The sequence below is a fragment of the Saimiri boliviensis genome, chromosome 6, assembly GCF_048565385.1.
Source record: "Saimiri boliviensis isolate mSaiBol1 chromosome 6, mSaiBol1.pri, whole genome shotgun sequence".
NCBI classification, from domain to species: domain Eukaryota; kingdom Metazoa; phylum Chordata; class Mammalia; order Primates; family Cebidae; genus Saimiri; species Saimiri boliviensis.
Window position 1 is genome coordinate 64,252,373 of NC_133454.1, and position 21,230 is coordinate 64,273,602.

Here is a 21,230-nt window from a genome sequence, read left to right on the forward strand (position 1 = left end):
AAGACATCAGAATCACCTGGAAAGTTAGATGAACGACCGATTGCTGGGTCCCATGCTCAGGGTTTCTGATCCAGTGGGTCTGGGGTGTGACTGGACTGGACAATGTGTACTTCTAACAATTACCACCAGGTGATGCTGATACTATTGGTTGGGAGACCACACTACTGATCTGTTCTAACCTTAATGTAAAACCAGTATCAAACAAGTCACTGTCCATTCCTGACTTTCTGAATAAACTTTTCAAACACAGCTTATTTCTAAACAAATTTCAAAACAACAAATTTCAGAGAAAAATTAACCCTGTATAGTGACAATATATCCTTATTTTTCTAAACAATTTTCCCTATACAACTGATATTCTTCTTTTATAAAATTACATGATGTTGTAAAGCACGAATCATTTGTACCATTCCCCATGAAGTGGTGTCATCCATAGTCGAATAAATAGGTTTCTCTGGGACTAGCCTAGAATTCAGTGGAGTAATACTGAAATACAAAATTGAAAGCAAACTAAAAGAAAATAATAGTACATAGCTATGAAAATCATATCTTAAAACAGGGTTGAACAAATTTTACCTTTCAAGTGGGAATTCAATTATGGTATGAAATTTTCCCTGAAGTGCAGCAGGTCCTTCTCCTACTTCGATATATTTATTTTCTGTCACGATCGGAGAATTGACCTGAGCTTGTGTTCGTGCCTGGGCCTCTTCCAATGTCAGCAGCTTGGTGGATGGAGAGGATACCAGGAGGGACTTGGGCCTTGATAGAGAAGCTTTGAAAAGAAAAGGAAGGTGATGAAGACAGTGTATTCAATTTGTTAGTATCCCTCTCTCCATTTATCTACCTATCTGCTGTTTCAAATTTTCTTTAAGTATTTTAAATAGCAAAAACCATAGTGCTTTATATTAAGTGAAAAACTGAAGGTGACATACCAGTGGCACACATACACACATATAAAACTCTTTAATAACTGTTTTCCTTCCTTAAAAGATATGAGGAAAGGTGATCAATCACTCAGATATTTTGTTTTGAGAGCAATTTTTCTTTTTCTGTTCCATTTTATACTTTAATATACATCAATAATGAATGACAAGCTTTTTTTAATGTGGCATGAACTTAGATCACAATAGGTCTAAAATGTAGCATTCACTACATACACACAAAATAATTGTCAAACTGTGCATTTTGGTAAGCAGCCATACATTATTAGCTGCCTTATACCAGTGACGTGTTTTTTTTTCATTGAGATAAGAAATGCGTGGTTTTCCATTTATTTGGAAGCTGAGACACATACTCTTGGTACAGAAGGAACCCATGAGAGCCGTACCTGCCCCTTCTTGCATGACCATGCTGATTTTGCCACTGAAGAGCACATCAACGTGATTCAGGATGAACTCAACAACCACAGACTGAATTCTCACTTCCATGAAAGCTGCTGTTCCACTGAAGCAGGCAGATTCTATCTGTTTTGATCTGTGAGGTAAACATTTTCATCACAGAGTTGTAAAGATAGCAGTCGTAAAGGGCCTCTTTTTTTAAACGTGTAAATCACAGACAAACAGAGGAAGAAATATTTTTACTGTCCCTTAGCTAAGGCCTAGCTGCCTGTTTTAGGGAGATGCAAATAAAAAGAACAGATTTGTTTTATCTTTTAAAAGTTTCCTTAAGGAACACTGATGAATTAGCCTTTTATTTAGGATTAGTTCTACTAAAAGTCATAAGTGAAATGCAAATTACCTTAACAGGTTTGGAGCCCAAACAATTGCTAGATTTTTTGCATGCATATTTGTGATGGAACAATAGTCAGCTAGAAGAGACAAGTGTCTCATCAGGAACTCCAGTGTTCTGGAAATGAAACACAACATATTAACAGAAAGAAATATGATGCAGCAGTATAGAACATAAAAGCCTACTGATTAATTTCTAAGTTTTCAACAATGAAATGAAGAAAGAGACCATACAAACCCAAAAAACTTTTTTCCTGCCCACTAGGTTTAAATATTACTTATTAGAAGTGAATCTTCCACCAAAGCTAGTTTCTGGAATAAATAATATTTTGAAGTTATATCATTCTACTTGCTGCACACATACTAACAGGAAAGGATTTCACACCTCTATAAAAGAAAATAGTAATGTCTCAAAAGCCTAAAAGCAGTTAAAAGAAAAATTCCAATAGACATCAAGGGGAAAATATTCGACCAAAGAATATGCTTTTGAAATGAAGAGCCTAATTCAAATCCTCCTGTTCTAGTTTATCTTGACTGGTTAAAATTTGCTTTACTGAAACAATTCCGTATCTACTGAGATTAAACAACAGGGAAGAGTCTTTCTGAAAACAAAACATGATCAGGTTAAATGTAAGTTAAACCAGGTAAGTGGAAGAGAGTGTGTGTATGTGTGTATGTGTGTGTGTGTGTGTGTGTGTGTGTGTGTGTGTGCATGCACACACAGAGGCATTATCTATCACCTACCATGTCTCAAAGTGTCCTACCTAATAGTACCTACAGTAAAACTATTAAAGACAATGGGATGGGTGCCATGGCTCACGCCCGGAATCTAAGCAGTTTGGGAGGCTGAGGCAGGCAGATCACTTCAACTCAGGAGTTCAAGACCAGCCTGGGCAACATGGCGAAATCCCGCCTGTACAGAAAGTCTAAAAGCAATCAGCTAGGTGTGGTGGTGCATGCCTGTAGAGCCAGCTACTCAAGAGGCTGAGGCAGGAGGACTGTTCCAGTCCAGGAAGGGTGCTGCAGTGAGCCAGCTTGGGTGACAGAGTAAGACCTTGTCTCACACACACACACACACAAGAGACAATGAATGCAATGAACGGGAGACAGAAATATAAGGCTCTATTATATGAAACAGTAATGAAAGAAAAAATATGGTCTACATATGAGCCACAAAGATTCAGGCGGGCCTAAAGTGAATTTGAGAAGAAAAGGAATATAATAGTTAGACTAGGTATTAGGCATTATTCAAGATGCTTTTACCAGCATGCTCATTTAATTCTCACAATAGCTTAAACAAGCACAGAATTACCATTCCCCTTGTATCAAAGACAAAGTCAAGGTTGCTGGGGTTTCCACAAACTAGCAGTGGCAGTGCTGCATTTCAAATCAAGGTCAGAGTGGTTCCAAAGTGCCTGACATTCAACGGCATTGTAGCTGCTTTACATTTAAAATGGTAATTATCTATCTCTTCTGTATATAATTAAGTAAGGAAAGACAGACAGAAGTGAGGCTGGCCTGAGTACTATGTAGGGGTGAGAAGTTTGAGAAACGTGTTTAGAAAACCATATAAAATTTTATTACTGGAAGAAGGTGAATGAAGAAAATAATTAAAGGACTTCAGAAATGCATTTCATAAGATTTGCAAATTTAAAAAACCAAAGACATCTGTTTGGTTTGCCTATCTAATTATGAAGATGTTTTTAAAAGTTAACGTAGAATTTAGTCAGGATTCCACAAAATGAGCACTTTTATATTCAGCAGATGAGAATGTGAATTGTATAAACCTTCACAACCTGGAACATAATTTGGATACTGTTGTCTAGTATTTAGAATAATAATTTAGATTTCCAGAATTTCACTGTGAGGTCATTATTCTATAATAAAAAACATAATCTAGATTCCATGTAAAAGGATGGACCTCATAGTAATATACAAAATTGGAAAAGGAAGGCTGGGTGCAGTGGCTCACACGTGTAATCACTTTGGGATGCTGAGATGGGTGGATTGCCTGAGCTCAGGCGTTTGAGACAGACCTAGGCAACATGGCAAAATGCCATCTCTACCAAAATACAAAAAATTAGCTGGGCATGGTGGTGTGTGCCAGTGGTCCCAGCTACTTGGAGGACTGAGGTGGGAGAATCACTTGAGCCTGGGAGGCAGAGGTTGCAGTGAGCCACAATTGTGCCACTGCACTCCAGCCTGGGTAACAGAGTGAAAGGCTTTCTCAAAAAAGAAAAAAAAAAAAACAGAAAAAGAAAATACCTTCCTCTTCCTCTTTCTTCCTCTCCTTCATTCTTTTTTTTTTTCTTTCTTTCTTTTTCTTTTCTTTCTTTAAAAAACAAACAACAACAACAACAAAAAGCCTGTGCTGGCATACACTTTCTAATAAATGGGCTGGCTTAAATACTGATTTTCTCTCTTTGACTTAAGAAAATGGCTACAAATGTAAGAGAGAATTCAATAAATGTTTTAAAGATTGCCATTAAGTACAAATACTTTAACAACAAAAAAAGTCTGTATCAAAAGATATATGAAGTAGGAGATACACTTCACATATATAAGTTATATTGAAGAAGCCAGAGTTATGCAAGAAGAAATTATATACATTATAAAGTAGGAGATATACATGTATATAATAATAGTAGGCAATGTATATAATCCAGGTGGAACATATATATAGGTAATATAATGTATATTACAAGACAGGCAAAGAGGATAATATTAGATATATACATATAAGTGTCTACAATCTAGCTATAAAATAGTATACAGAAGATATAAAACATGTATGCAATGTGCATTACTGAACATCTATCTGCAAGACTCTACTCTGGAAATATAGTGATAAACAAAATAGAATTCATGACCTCAAGGACCTTATGTTTTAGAGAAACTGCATACAAAACTTACAATGGTTCAATTTATGATTTTTTGACGTTTATAATGGTGCAAAGGTGATAAACATTCAACAGAAATCACAATTCAAATTTTTTTTTAACTTGGTCTATTGCCCAGCTGGAGTGCAGCGTGATCTCAGCTCACTGAAACCTCTGCCTCCTGGGTCCAAGCAATTCTCCTGCCTCAGCCGTCCTGAGAGCTGAGATTACAGGTGTGTGCCACCACACCTGGCTAATTTTTGCATTTTTAGTAGAGATGGGGTTTCACCATATTGTCCAGGCTGGTCTCCAACTCCTGACTTCAAGTGATCTGCCCGCCTCGGCCTCCCAAAGTGCTGGGATTACAGGCATAAGCCACTGTGCCCAGCCACACTTCAAATTTTGATCTTTTCCCAGGCTAGTAACATGTAGTCTTATACTCTCTCATGAAGGTAGGCAGACGCAGTGAGCAGCAGTTCCCAGGCAGTCACAACATCACAAGGGCAAACCCACCAATACTCCACAGTGTATTGTGTTGCCAGGTGATTTTTCCCTACTGTGTTCTGAGTGCACACACAGACACACACACAGACACACACACACACACACACACACACACAGTCTCCAACTTACAATGGTTCAATTAAAAAAAAAAAAATATATATATATATATATATATATAGAGAGAGAGAGAGAGAGAGAGAGAGAGAGAGAGAGAGTCTTGCTCTGTCGCCCAGGCTAGAGTGCAATGGCACAATGGCACAATCTCAGCTCACTGCAACCTCCACTTGCTAGGTTTAAGCAATTCTCCTGCCTCAGTCTCCTGAGTATTTGGGACTACAGACACGTGCCACCATGCCCGGCTAATTTTTTTGTATTTTCAGTAGAGACGTGTTTCACCATGCTGGCCAGGCTAGTCTTGAACTCCTGATCTCATGATCCATCTGCCTCGGCCTCCCAAAGTGCTGGGATAACAAACGTGAGCCATCATGCCTGACCAGTTAGGTATATTAAATGAATTTTTGACTTACGATATTTTCAACTCATTGGACATAGCGTCATGGTAAGTCAAGCATCTGTACATTGAATAGGCAATACAGTATATATATATATAAAAAATGTAAAGTAGGATGTAAGTTCAACAGGGAAGATGAGAAAGCAAGGGAGCTCTGTATATATAATTAGGAAGGGAAATACCTACTTATGTGGGAAATACCTATAATAATATAGGAGAATATATACTATGGCAGGAGGAATATAAATAATTATGGTGTAGATAAACATAATATAGTAGAGAAGTCATACATATCAGCAATAGTGGAGATATATATACACACATATATAAAAACAAGTATGTGTGTATCTACAGATTTAACACATAGTAAATAGATGGGTATGCAGGATAGGAGATAAGAACAATGATAGTAGCAAACTCATTTAGATCATATAATAGCATTTATCATTTTATAGACCTTGTTCTAAGTGCTTTCTTGTTAATATTCACCACAACCCTATGAGAAAGTTACTATTATTGTCTCTGTTTTACAAATGATGAAACGGAGCCCAGAGAGACAAAAGGACTTGCCCAAGGTCACAAAGCTAATACGGTCAGTTTGGCTCCAGAGTCCCTTTATCACAATGCCTATAATATCTAGATATTATATATGATAGAATATATAAATGTACTATACAATAGAAAATAAATACATATATAAAACAAGAGATACAGATAATACATATAGAGATGGATTTATGTAAACATATATAGCAAGAGATAATGCACTTTACTGTATGAGAAAATATTAAAAATATTAAGAATTCTATTAAATATACAACACATTAGAGGAAGGAATACATACATTTATATGTATATGACAGAGTATCTTCTTACTGATACTCTCTTAATTCACTCACAACATTAACCACTACTTTCAAGTCCTTCTGAAAAATGAACTGAGTGGTGCCAGGGCATACTAAGTTTTTATAGTTAATAGGTTTCTCTTTGGCACCCCTGAATACTCTGGCTATAATTTGAATTATAAGCTTACTTAAGTGAATTGTTTCCATAACTGTTTATGAAAGATTATATTCACACTAATTAAATGCTATCAACATTTACAAAACATGATTTAAAAAATCATTTTTGCTTGCTTGTCTCCATGAAACCTTAGTTGAAAGCTCTGCAAAGTCTTTATAAAAGGTCACTTTGCAGCCAAAAAAGGAAGCGTAAAATGAGTAAAAATCAAATGCTTTGATGAGCCGAGAACAATTTAAAGCAAAACAAAACCTAAAATTACTAATAATATTCTCAGAGATTTGAAACTGTAACCATGAAATAAGAATAGTATGATATAAAGTAGGAATATGCTGAGAAATAAGGGAGGGAGGAGGGAGTTTTTAGAAATAAATGTTCTTAAAAGTCAACAGAGAAAATGGAGAATATCCATAGGTAGAAAGTGATCAAGAGAAAATGTAAAAATAAAACGATTAGTTCAAGAGTTAAAATAATTCCAGGAATAGAGGAAGGGGTTTAAATTGTAATGAGAACCATCAAATAAATAGTACAAGAAAATTTCCCCAAACTGGAAAACAAATTTCCAGATAGAAACGCCTCATCAAAGTGCCTAATGTGAAGAATGAAGAAGAATCCATACCAAGATACGTCAATGTAAAAGCTGACCACTAAGTATGTTCTAAATTTGAAAACCTCCAGAAAGGATAAAAACAAAACAGTTCATATAAAAATGGCACACTAATACCAGACTTTACTGCATTACTTTAAAGCATTACTTAAAGTAAATAAAGTAATACTGTATTGTAGCATTTTTTAGTAGACAACAAGGGTTATAATACCATCCAAATTGTAGGGAAAAAATAATCTGTACACTGAAAGTATACAGTTAATTATCAACTGAATCCAACAATAGAATAAGAGTATTTTCAGATACTGAGGTCTCAAAAAATTTACCTCCTATACACCTTTCCTCTGGAAAATATCAAAGATGTATACTACAAAAGCAGGTAATAAAAACAAGGAAGATGACAACAAGATATCCAGAAAAGAAGTGATCTAACTCACAAAGAAGGTGAAGGGAATTCCAGGGAGAGGGTTAAGGTTGGGGTTGGCAGCCTCCTTGTAGACCTAGAGAACAATCAGCCTGGATCTAGGCAACAGAAGGCCCTAAAAAGGATGTTTTCAGGAAGAAAAAAGATGAAGAAAAAGATTAAGATTGGTATGTTTGAACATACTGAGAGAAGATTTATAGTTTTGTTGGAGAGTCTGGGGGATAAATAAGTGACAAACAGAAACCTGGCAAGCCATAAAATGGTCAATGAGTTCACAGAAAAGCCAAAAAGTTGTGCCAGGAAGGATATACAATTCTAGTATATGATTAAATGCAGTTGTGAATAACAGTGACAGAGTTACTACAATGGAGACACCGAATACTGATTTAACTCCAAACGCTGATATAATTAGACTGTGAAGATGAGGGAAGGGGAAGTGTGTGTTTGTATGGTGGTATTGGGGGAAGGAGGTTGCAAGAGAGCTAATTCCTCATTTACCATAAAAGGAAAGCAACTATTATCGTCAAGGAATGAAAAATACACACACAGCAATATAAGCATGCTATCAGAAACAGCAGTCAACTACAGCAGAGATAGAGCTGACAGTGATAACTTCTGGGAAAGAGGAAGTTTGGATGGAGGGTGTGCAGCTGGTAATTACCACTGCTGTTTCTCACTGTCAGCTTTGCATGTCATTTGGCTTTTTAAAGCTGTCTACAAATGTCATATTGATAACTTTTTTAATGTATAAAAAGATATATTTACATGATAAATCATGTAAAATTACTAAGAGACCTTGGCTTAAATCTAACCATCCATCGTGCTCCGCTTAATTTGAAACAAAAATAGCAGAGTTCAGGTTCATTCACACATTTTATCATTTAAAAAATCCTCTTAAGAAGGTGAGTACAGTTGTCCTTTGGTATCAGTGGCAGACTGATTTAGGACCCTCCACAGACAATACAGTCAATGGATGCCCAATTCCATTACGTAAAATGTTGTAGTAGTAGCTCCATATAAGCTACACAATCCTCCCAAATGCTTTAAGTCATCTCTAGATTACTCGTAACACCTAATACAATGTAAATATTATGTAAATAGTTGCTATACTGTATTGTTCATAGAATAATGACAGAAAAAAGTCTGTAAATATTCAGTACAGATCCCTCCTAATATTTTTGATGCATAACTGGTTGAATCCATGGATGTGGAACCCACAGATACGGAGGGCTGACTGTATTCTAATCACAGATATTAAGATTGATTCTTAGGTCACATAGGTGATCAGTAATGGATCTGGAAATTCAGACTCAGGTCTGTCAAATCCAGTAGTCTTTATATGGCACCAGGGTTACTTTTTCTGATTCGCTGATAAAAAGTCCTCTTCTCCCCATTCTTCAAATAACTGTATACTGATGAGATCTGTCTCTCCAGCCTTCCTTTTCAGGGCTAAATACCTCACTTTCTTTGAGCTTACCTCCCCACAACTCTTCAATTTTCTTTTTTTTTTTTTTCACTGTTTAATGGGTCCTTAGACCTCATTAATTTTATCATATTCCTCTTCAGATGGACTCTATCAATAGGACAATAAATTACTGATGCGAAGTTACCTCCTAGGTCATAACTATCATGCACTTATATCTACAGTGTTGACTTTAAAATATCTATTGATTTTTAGTATTGATTTAAAATGTTGGGTTGATTTAGTGCTGATTTTTTTTTTTGGAGGCTGAGTTTTGCTCTGTTGTCCAGGCTGGAGTGTAGTGGTGTGATCTTGGCTCACTGCAACCTCCACCTTCCGGGTTCAAGTAATTCTCCTGCCTCAGCCTCCTGGGTAACTGGGATTACAGGCACCTGTGCCCACGCCTGACTAATTTTGTATTTTTTGTAGAGACAGGGTGGCACCATGTTGGCCAGGCTGGTCTTGAACTCCTGACCTCAGGTGATCCACCCACCCTGGCCTTCCAAAGTGCTGGGATTACAGGTGTGATCAATGGCACCTGGCCTAAAGTACTAATTTTTGAAACATATATGTAGGTAATGTCATTTTGAAAAAAAAATTGATTTGCATATTACTGGAACATCTGCTGAATTTTATTTCTTATCAACAATTGAAACTTTAAAATGTATCTTTTGTTTCTTTGCATACTAAAATCTAGTTTCAACCATTTTCTTTTTCTCACTAACTGGCAAAGTCATCTTCAATTTTATTCTGGTTTTCTCAGACATAACCACAAATATTTCCAAGAGTTCAAACTAACATACAAATCAAATTATGTTTTAAAAAGTAGCAAGAACAACAAAACCAATGAAGAAACTAAAACAAACAAAAAATCTACAAGTTTAGTCTACCGTCCATTTGTCTATCCATCTATTCATTCAACCTTTAAGTACCTATAGGATACTAAGCAGTGTGCCAGGCCCTGGGGATCTAAGGACCAATGACTATCTATACATGAACTCACACACACACACACACATACACACACACACACACGTACACATACATATTGTACATGTGAGTGTTTATATATGTATAAGTAAAATCCAAATCCATTCTTTAAAAATGGAAATTTAATTAGAACTCCAAGGAAGTTTAAATAGAAATCCAAAGGAAAAAAAAAAACTGTTTACAGGTCAATCAACTGCTACCTCCACCTAGTATTTACCCAAACTGGCTGACCTGTAGTGTGGTGGCGGGAGCTGCTGGATGACATCGTGGATTTTTATCAGCCTTTCTTCATCTGTTGCTGCTGAAACTGCATCCTAGAACAGTCACAGTGCAAAATAAACTAATGAGCTTTGTTGGTAAAAATGAAAGTTCTTCACTTACAATTCAGTTTTCACTCTGAGATCAACTCACTTTGCTCTTGGATGCAACATGGTGAGGAAACACAACATTGTATTAAGGAAGTCAACTGTTTCCATGCAGTGTGTGAACATTGAGATCTATGAAGCTAAATTTAAAAGGTTTGACAGTAATCTGTATTAAGGGTAACAAGACTAGCAGTTCAAAGTCAGAAAGCAACAGAATGACAATGTACAGCAAAGACCACAGACTAACTGGCAATATTTGCTTTTTAAGAAGTCATTTTAGTCATAGAACTATTTCTTACATGTGACCAAACCAACATTCACATGTTTTGAACAAAAGCACAGCATAGTTCCACAAAGAATTAGATTCCAAAGTAGCCTGTACTCACAGAAAATTTCTCATACAGCTGGTAGGTAAGCAGAGGGTTTGGGAGTTCCCGGAAGTACAGCTTACATAGGGAGCCCACAGAATGGATGTCCTGAACATATGGTTCTTTTGTCAGGTCGGGGACATGCTCAGAGTCAAATTCATGGCTGATATAGACAGAAGAGGATGAGCAAGTCATTTGACTGAGGAAAGCAAATACATGTCTTAAAAACAGAAAGCATAGTCCCTAAAAGTGTTTAGCTCTATTTCAGTGAGTTGCTATTATCTTCCATTTATTATACTTTACATAAGTCATGTCTGGACTTCAGCAACAACTGGATGTCTTAGTACAAGACAGATACCTTTCTATATGGAAATTAAGGGCACAGCTTTAACATTAAAATGGACAATGGCCTCTGAGATACATATAAATGAACAGCTCTTACAGTACATCAGTCTAAAAACAGGACTCCTAATTGCTAATGATTTGAATATCCAATATTTTGACAATTCTAGAGACTAGCGTTGAATGGCAAATGATCCACAAACAATTATGAGCAGAAATTCTGCAGGTAAAACTTATATGACACAAGAACGCTTTCCTAAAGCAGAGTAAAAAAGTCAGAAACAACATCAAGAAATTCCTACCTAGCTAATAACAAATTTTAATAAGGAGAAAAATCAGTATCATTAGAATGAGTAAAATAAGTTGTATACAGAATACTAAGGCAGATTAAGCTCACTCTCCAGGAATTTAATTAATATTAATCCACAGGCATGAGACCACTTATTATCTACCTAGAGGATTAATGTGTGTGTACAACATGAATATGGGATTTACTTTGTCTTAAACTGAAGACTAAAACTGTCTTTAGTACAAGAACCAATTTATGTATTTTTCAAGCATGTATTCCTCAAAACTGAGATGGGCTCTGTGATTCTTTAAAATATTAAAATCCCTACAAAATAATGGCAGTTACCATGCACCACAATACAAAACAAAAGATAATGGCATATCAAGAATAGACTAGAATCCAAAAGATTAAGCAAAAATAAAATATTGTTGGCTCAGAGTATGTCACTGTTTTTGTCTCAGAGAAGATTTGGGGAGGATATGTACGAATGCATACTTGAGCATATACACAGAATCAGGGTCAAAGGAGATTAGAAAATGTTCCATTACCATCCATTTTAATTAATACCTAAAGAATATCTCTATTATAATGCAAATTTTATCTCTTACGGCTGTCATCAGCTCAAACTCAATTTGCTAAAATCTTCAATCATTATAAAGAGGCAAAATACAAGTACTGAAGAGATTAAAGTGAATGATTATCTGATACTACAGATGAAAAAAATGCCACTTAGAGAAGTATACACAGAAAATAACATGGATATTATTTCCTATTTTAGATTTGTTTCCTATTAAAGATAGTTTTATCTTTAATAAGAATAGGTTATCAAAGTAAGTGAATCCATTTTTGAAATATTTTCATTTTAATTAGTTAAATAGGAGTGAAAAAATGCCACATAAGATTTTACCGTAGTCTCTGGATATTGGAGGCAACACCAGAAAGACGATATATTCCATCCACAATGCCATATCTCTCAATGAATGCTGTGCAGCTTTGAAGAACCTGGGGCACTAAAGAGAATTTTTGAAGACATAGATTAAATTGGTAGTATTCACTGTAACCAAAGTTGCCAAAAATAAGATTGTTTTAGTTTACAAAAACAAAATAAAATTTGTAAATTAAAGGTAAAAGAGGCAAAAATTAATCCACTACAAAAAATGATGTGGTATATTTACCTAATTTCACACCTCAACTAGATAAATAATTCCTGAATAATCAAGACTGGCTCTATGTCATTACACTTAACTAAGTAAAAGAGTTTATACATTATTAGGACAGTCTCTCTTCTGCAGTAGACACATTTAGATCATGTTACAGTTACATATTACAGCAAAATGAACTGTTTGGTCCTAACACAATGCCAGATTTTTAAAAAATACACCTGTTCAGCTGACTTTCATATATAGCAAATGGATATATAAAGTTACATGCTTATCCCAACAACATAATTGCTTGTAAGTGCTACAACGTTTTGCTTCTAAAAAAGCATCTTCTATCTTTTCACAGATAATGCAAATTCTGACTTTATTCAATAAACAAAACACTAATATAATGCAAAGGCCAAAGCAATTTCAAATAGATAGAATCTTGTAACTTCCTGGTCATTTTTACATTAACTTACTGACATTTTGACTTTATATTATCAGCTCATAATAACGGACACACTGTCTGGCTAGCTCCATTAACATACACTGGAAAGCTGTCTGAGGCATGCAGTATAGAATGGAATTTTCAAAGTATATAATAAAAAAAATTATAACCATTCAAAATTTATAACAGCTGAGACTTTAACATTAGTTGTTTTGCAATGCAGATTGATGAGTTTATCGACTTTAGTGTGACCATTTGATAGGGTTAGTTAAAATCCTCGAAAAGAAATCCTTGGAAAATTGGTTTGCAAAGAGCTACTATAATAGAGATAAAACATGAGTAGCATATGAAACAAACAAGACATTTTAGTAAGATAATTTTAGTGAATGTATTTCATTTACAGTATATTGTCATTCCTTTATTATAATTGACTTTTCCTTGGTTTTCCTAACTTTTGTTGTCCTTCCTGGAGTCTATCTTTAAATTCTTCAGATTCTATAACAACATTTAAAACTTAACCTCCTTATCTTTGATTAAAAAATAAATCAAAAAAACAAAAACCAGCAGCTGATAATATTAAGTATTAAATATACACCAGGCTGAGTGCTTTATAATGGATACTTTCTGATTTTCAGAGAAATCCTACAAGGAAAGTACTATCATATCCCCATTTTTATGGAGAAGAAATTGCATCTTGGAAAGAGTAAGTTTTACTCAAGGGCAGGCAGGAAACAGTGGCAGAAGTGAGATTATAACTCAAACAGTCCAAATACAGAGCCAATGCTTTTAACTACTGAAATATGTTGCCAAGCAGAGAATGTCTTTCACAATTTACACTCAATTATTATTGTATTTCCATATTCCACAACTCCAGGCCAAGTGAAATCTTACCTTTTGCCATACAAACCAAACATCCTATGATTCCTTCACAAAACAATTTCCTCTAGCTGGACTCTTCCCTACGACCCTCCTTCATATAGAAAATTCTTGGCTATTGTTCAAAATCCAGCTAAACTATTACTCTTAAGCAAGCCTTCATTGAATACCCACGAGTAGAGGTAGGTGAGCACTGTGCTCTATGTGCTCACAGAACAATATTTCAAATTATCATTTATTATTACCCTTTTCTGACCATGGGCTCCCTTAAGCCCAAAACCATGCATCATTCATCTCTGTATATTTAAAACTCAGGAACACTGTCCTGACACAATGTACACAATCAGCAAGTGAATTAATTTACAGGTGCCCTCAGAGCCTGAAATAGTTATTATCTGGTCAAGTTAGCAGGGAAGGAGCCTTAGTTTTCATATGGAACTATATTAATATTAATACATTTTCAACTATATGCTTTCTGCCTCTAAAAGTATTTAAGACTTTAGCAACAAGAAAGGGATATATTTATGTAGTAAAGATGAAGGGCAGGCAGAATTGTTGGGTACTTCTTGTGGATTCAATTGATATTAGAAGCAATCTCTGTGTCAAAATAATATGCAAAATATATAGTATCTTTACAAAAGCTTGGGTCCTAGTTCTAACATTGTCTCATCAATGATAACATCAGTGTTTTAGGCTTCAATTCTAAAAACTGGAAGTGGAATAATAAAATTTGGGGCTAGAAAATTTCAGTCACCTGCTTCAAAGGGAACATATTTAGAGATTACTGGGATAATTAACATCATTACTTAGGAAAAGAGTTAAACTTCTTTCCTGTAAAGCATCAAGAAGATGCTTCTCATTATGTATGCTCCAAGTTAACAAGCTAATTCACCCAGGTACACAGAAGGTTTGTCTTGGAAGAAAACCCTTCAGAGCACAGTATTTTATTTCCATATTGTCAATCCATACTAGCACACAAACATTTTTTTGTAAAAATAAGATACTATTTATAAAAAAAAATAGGTAATTTTTATTGGATGTGTACATCTGTGTGTTAAAAGATTCGTATCTGTTTATTATTCCAAATAAATAGGAAAACATTGAAAACAGAGAATTAGAGGTGTTTTCCTGACAAAAGGACCAAGTCCCTACTCACATAATACTTTATGGCAAGCATCTGAATTGTTTTCTTATATTTTGTGTTCCCTAAGTAGAAGGACTGAATGTCTACACAATAATCACGTAATAAGCTCAATAAATAAAATTACATAATTATTACTTGTAAGTTTAAGAGAGACAAATGAGACATTTAATATAAATAGGTGGCAAAATGAAAGAAAAGCATAAACTTGAATTTTGAAGAAAAGAGCAGAAACTGAAAAACAATGTCAGAAGAAAAAAAGATCTGGTTTCTTTTTTCACTAAACAGTAAGAAAGCAATGTAAGAATCTAATATATTCCATTTTGTAAAAAAAAAAAAAAAAATCCTAGTTTTAGAAAAAAGGCAGTTTATTAGTTATCCCAAACCATCTAACAAACCAGCCAAATGCATACTGCATAATGATGTAGTCAAAATATAACATCAGAAACCTCCAAAATGGTTCCTCCAAAAGATGGTATGACTTTTAGAATAATTCCCACATTCTCCACATAATACACTTCTGATTTACTTTCATTTTACAGTCTTAGTTTTTAAAATATCATATGACAACAGAATAAGAATTACATATTTAAATTAAAACTGATGGTCTTTAAAATCAGACTATGGCTGAAAGAAGTAGGAAATGGCTCACTGAATCCTTGATGCATCCTCCCACCTCAGCCTTTCAAGTAGCTGGAACCACAGGTATGGGCCACCATGACCAACTAATTTTTAAAAATTTTTTTGTAGAGGCCCTGTCTCTACAAAAAAATTAATGATTAAAAAATCATTGACATCAGAAAACTCTCTGTTCCACTCAATTAGATTTTATCATAATTAGGGAACAGATGAATACTGTAGTTTAACCTGCTATTTTTCAGAAAGAGTGATATAATAGCTTCTGCCCTCCCCTACTAACCTTATGAAGAATGAAAACATACCTGAAACTTCTAAGTACAACTAAATTTGAATTGGTATTTGAGAGCTAATGAGCATGGCAGAACAAATTGGAAAACTCTCCTTAATTTTTTTTTCTTTTTTTTTTTTTTGAGACAGAGTCTTGCACTGTCACCCAGGCTGCAGTGTAGTGGCATGATCTTGGCTCACTGCAACCTCTGCCTCCCAGGTTCAAGCAATTCTCCTGCCTCAGCCTCCTGAGCAGCTAGGATTCCAGCTATGGTATGTGCCACCACATCCAGCTAATTTTTGTAATTTTAGTAGACACAGGGTCTCACCATATTGGCCAGGCTGGTCTTGAACTCCTGACCTCAGGTGATCTGCCCGCCTCAGCTTCCTAAAGTTCTGGGATTACAGGCATGAGCCACCACCCCAGGCCTCTCTTTCATATTAATGATCCCATCTAAGCAAGGTTAAACATGTTACATGGCATTAAACACGCCATGCTGCCCAAGCTGGTCTCAAAATTCCTAGGCTCCGGTGCTCCTCCTATCTTAGCTTCCCAAAGTGCTAAGATTACAGACATGAGTGAGCCACCACACCCAGCCCCCTACAAAGTCTTAAGATCTTAAAAAACTAAAATTCCTAACATACTCATTAAATCAAAGACAAACTACTAAATCATTTAACTACTAAAAAAAAACCACTTTATTTCCTAATTAAAATTTAGTTAATAAACTTCAAAGGTTTCCCCTCTCCTGCCAATTTAGGCTTCATTTGAATATTCAAATTAATATCCTTCTTATGAATATTTATTCATTTCTTACCCCTGATGAAACAGGAATTTATTTTAATATGCCAAGTATAATATATCTGACCTCAGTCTTCAAGGTTTCTGGCTCCTAAAGCTTACTGAATTTCAATTACACTTTAACATCACAAGTCAATTTTGTTTTCTAGTCATTTAACTTTGTTGGCAAAGAGGGATTAATCTTCCAGGATTATGAAATTCATTTCTAATATTCCTCTAATTTTCTTTATTGAAAAAGCAAGACAACTAAGAAACAAAATCACAATACTCTCTAATACTTTACTATAATTATATTCACTTTTCATATCACCTACATATCCAGACTTTTAAGAATTATATCTACTATTTATATGCAACATTGTTTCAGGTTTCTACACTGTTTTCAAACTTATTTATTTATTTATTTACTTGCTTACTGACTGACTTACTTATTTAGAGATAGGGTTTTTCCCTGTTGCCCAGGATGGAGTGCAGTGGCCTGATTAATAGCTTAATGTAGTCTCCAACCCCTGGGGTCCAGCAATCCTCCAACCCCAGTCTCCAAACTAGCTAGGAGTACAGGTGTATGCCACCATGCCCAGCTCATTTTGTGTATTTTTTTATATAAATGGGGTCTTGTTATGCTGCCCAGGCTAGTATAAACTCCCGGCTTCCAGTGATCCTCCTACCTTGGCCTCCCAAAGTACTAGGATTACAGGAATAAGCCATCTCACCCAGCCCAAACTTAAAATTTTTAACAGCTTCAACATTTATAGAACATTCCCCTGTCTGGGTATGATGGCTCATGCTTGTAATCCCAGCACTCTGGGAGGCCGAGGTGGGTAGACTGCTTGAGTCTAGGAGTTCAAGACCATCCTGGCCAACATGGTGAAATCAAATCTCTACAAAAAAATACAAAAATCAGCTGGGTGTGATGGTGCATGCCTGTAGTCCCAGCTACTCAGGAGGCTGAGGCAGGAGGATAGCTTAAGCCCAGGAGGCAGAGGCTGTAGTGACCTGAGATTGTGCCACTGCACTCCAGCCTAGATGACAGAGTGAAACTCAATCTCAAAAAAGAACATTCTTCCAAAGTTGGGTATTTAATTTTTTTTGTTTTCATACATAATGCTATAATGAACATTTTTGTTTCTATTTAATTACGGCATTAAGGTAAGTCTGTAAGCATGAATTCATTAGCTGAAAGGAACACTATAAAGCGTCTTGCTATGAAGCATCAAATGTTTTCCAAAAAGGCAGTCTAACTCAGAACGACCTGAAGTCAACAATTCTGAACCTATTGGTAAAAATCACTACTATGATTAATGGCACTGGATATAATAATTTAGAAAAATAGCTTTAATATTTACCAATGCAAAATAGTATTTCAAAATTGCCTAAAGATACATTTCCAGGAATACAAATACAGAGAAACATTTTTCTGTATTTTGTTTATTATCGACTGTCCTGTGACAGTTTAATGTTTATATCTTTTCTCCATTCTTTTACTCAGGAACTTAAATTTTCTCAAAAATCTGAAATGATATTCTCATATACTATGATAGCATTTCATCATATCCAAAAATGATTATTTTTCCTTGTCTATGATACCTCTCCTTCTACATTGTTATTTTTCATTATATAAAAAGTATATATATTTAAGCCATCTCTTTATGTTTTTTGTTTAAGCCTGAGAAAGGGCTATTGTTCATTTTATCTCAAAACAAAATCAATTTACATTGGCAATTCTGTAATTTTGAAATGGTTAACTTACACATTTGAAGTTTGTTTTAAGTATGACAAAATGTAAATTTTTTTAAAAACTGCTTTTTAATTATCTTGTATCGCTCTTCCTCATGACATGGTTCTAAAACCAAACTTTTCTCACAACGGATTCTTATGTATAGTAACAACTATTTCTGAACACCCTAAGCTGTTTGACTCACATTTCATTCTCTGCAAAAAACTCTTACCCCTTTTTTTTTTTTTTTTTTTTTTTTTTTTAAGATAAGGTCTTGCTCTGTTACCCAGACTGGAGTGCAGTGGTGTAAAATCAGCACACTGCAACCCCCAACTCCTGAGCTCTCTCACCTTGCCCTCCCAAGTAGCTGGGATTACAGATGCATACTACTTTGCTGGTTAATTTTTGTATTTTTGGTAGAAACTAGGTCTGCCATGTTGCACAGGCTAATCTTAAACTCTAAGGCTCAAGCTATTTGCCTGCCTTGGACTCCCAAAGTGCTGGGATTACAGGTGTGAGCTACTGCACCCAGTGAAAACTCTGACTTTTTAGTTTTGAATATCATTTTAACATCTAGTAAAACTAGATGTCTCCTATCCTATCACTGATTTTTTTCTTTGACATTCTTACTGGTTGAGTTTTCCATGTGCATTAGTTGCAAAAGTAATCCTCAGAGTTTTTGTTTTTATTTTTTTGGGATCTGCATTAAGTTGGTATTAATTTGAGAATAACATCTGTTTGAAATAACATTTTGTCTACTCTCTCAAGAAACATGGTACAGTTTGCATTAAATTTCTAAGTCCACTGATATTCTTTAAACAATGACTAAGACCTTAATTTGAACTTGATACTATCAACCCGGTATTATTATTACTTTACCACTGTTTCTCACTAACGGTCTTCTCAAAAGGCACAATGGGTATTTCCCACACAAATTTTGAATTTCACGATCACCCATTTCTGGTACTTAACAACATTATAGGTAGATCCCGCCTTCACCTTCTGGAATCTCTGAAAGAGATGCTAGAGGAAAGTGCTATTTTTAAAATATAAAAGAAAAACTTTTTTTTCTTTCCCTCCTATCCTTCTCCCCATTAAAAATTAAATTCCTGATTCATAATTTAATTTATAAATAAGGGAATATAGAATCCTACAAAAAATAAAATACAGATTCTCTACAAAAAATAAAATGAGAAAAATGAGCCAAGTGTTGTGATGCATGCCTCTAGTCCCAGCTACTGAGGAGGCTGAAGTGGGAGGACTGCCTCAGTCCAGGAGTTCAAGGCTGCAGTTAGCTATCATCACAGCACCGCATTCCAGCTTGGGTGACAAACCAAGGCCTTGCCTCTTTAAAAACAAACAAACAAACAAAAAATTGGAAGACTGATTTTGGCACTTTATGTGTCAAAACTATGACAGTTTTTTCCATAAGAAGAATTAGATAAATATTTTAGGATAACATGTGGGTGGCAAAACTGGCTGAAGAAGCTATCTAGGGAGAAATAGAAACTAAAAAAATAACAGGGTGGTTGTGATACATTTTGTGTGAATGTCCTACTATTCCCAAACAGAACATAAGCATCTCTGATGCCAAAGTGCATTCTTAGACTTTTCATTCTTAGCTCCACCCAGAACTGAGTAATTGAGAAAGCTTAATACATGCATTGAACTGAAATGAAACAGGTATCATTTGCATAAATCTACTTCATAATTGATTATAGAGAACCAATATGGAGAGATCAGAAACTGAAAGTATGTGCTTGCACATTTTATTTTTACCTTCAAAACCGGAATTTAGAAGGTGCTCCCCCAGGTCACAACCAAACACCCTCTCTTTCAAGATTCCCCGCTGCTTCAGCTTCTGTTTTGTTGGACGAGACTTCATGAATGTTCGTAAGAAAGTAATGAGCTTGCCGTGCTTTTTAGACACTAAAAATCAATAAAGAGAAATTATCTTGGTTGTGGCAAAAGGTTACATTTTAGTTAGAATAAAAAGAAACATACCTCAAGAGACTGACAGCAAAATGATCTATTATGAATACACTTTATAATCTTCAGGAAAATTTCAGCTAAGAGTTGTGTTATAAATAACATAATTTTGTACTTTCTTCTCACCACCTTACCTTATGAGAGTGTGAGCAAATTCAAGTGTTGTAACACATGACATCTGAATCATGCTTGGTAAACCAGTCATCTTCCCAATGCACATTTAAGAATGTTAAAGAATTACAAGAGGAACCTAAGTTTTGCTGTAATACATTGCTTTGGAGATCTTTAAAATAAGTAAGACTTAAAATGATGTAAAAGTAATTGGTATTTCTAGTCAATTTTTAAATTATTTTACTTGATGGTTAGAAATGTTCATAGCACTTGTAATCTGTTGAATACAACTCAAAAAAGAAAACTCTCATTTTGCAAAGAAAACGAGCCCATGATAACACAGAACACACTTGTCAACCTAATGGCAATATAAATACAAAACACACACCCACGGAAGAATCAGATCTTCCATTAACAGTCGTCTATAATATACTAAATACTCCAATCCTTTGTAGATCAAGGCAAGAGATGAGTAAATTAATATTTGAAAAAATATTTCCAATGACTGATACATTAGAAAGACAATTGAAAAAAACTGAAAGTAAACAAATCTCTTTAAAATGACTTTTGCTGAGAAGTGCAGCCCATAGGGATAATTAATTATGCTAAA

General features: G+C 35.1%; 1 protein-coding gene across 11 annotated transcripts in view; it reads right to left on the bottom strand.

Moving 5' to 3' along the window:
* Positions 1-21,230, bottom strand: part of ARHGAP32 (Rho GTPase activating protein 32) — a 298,214-nt gene that overhangs the window by 16,915 nt on the left and 260,069 nt on the right. For all 11 annotated transcript variants that reach the window (XM_074400857.1, XM_074400858.1, XM_039470493.2 and 8 more), the window contains 7 exons: positions 20,300-20,449; positions 12,396-12,498; positions 10,876-11,020; positions 10,356-10,438; positions 1,738-1,845; positions 1,328-1,473; positions 577-772 (listed from right to left, as the gene is read on the bottom strand). In XM_074400857.1, coding sequence (XP_074256958.1) covers positions 577-772; positions 1,328-1,473; positions 1,738-1,845; positions 10,356-10,438; positions 10,876-11,020; positions 12,396-12,498; positions 20,300-20,449 — 931 coding nt within the window. The remainder of the gene's footprint in view (positions 1-576; positions 773-1,327; positions 1,474-1,737; positions 1,846-10,355; positions 10,439-10,875; positions 11,021-12,395; positions 12,499-20,299; positions 20,450-21,230) is intronic.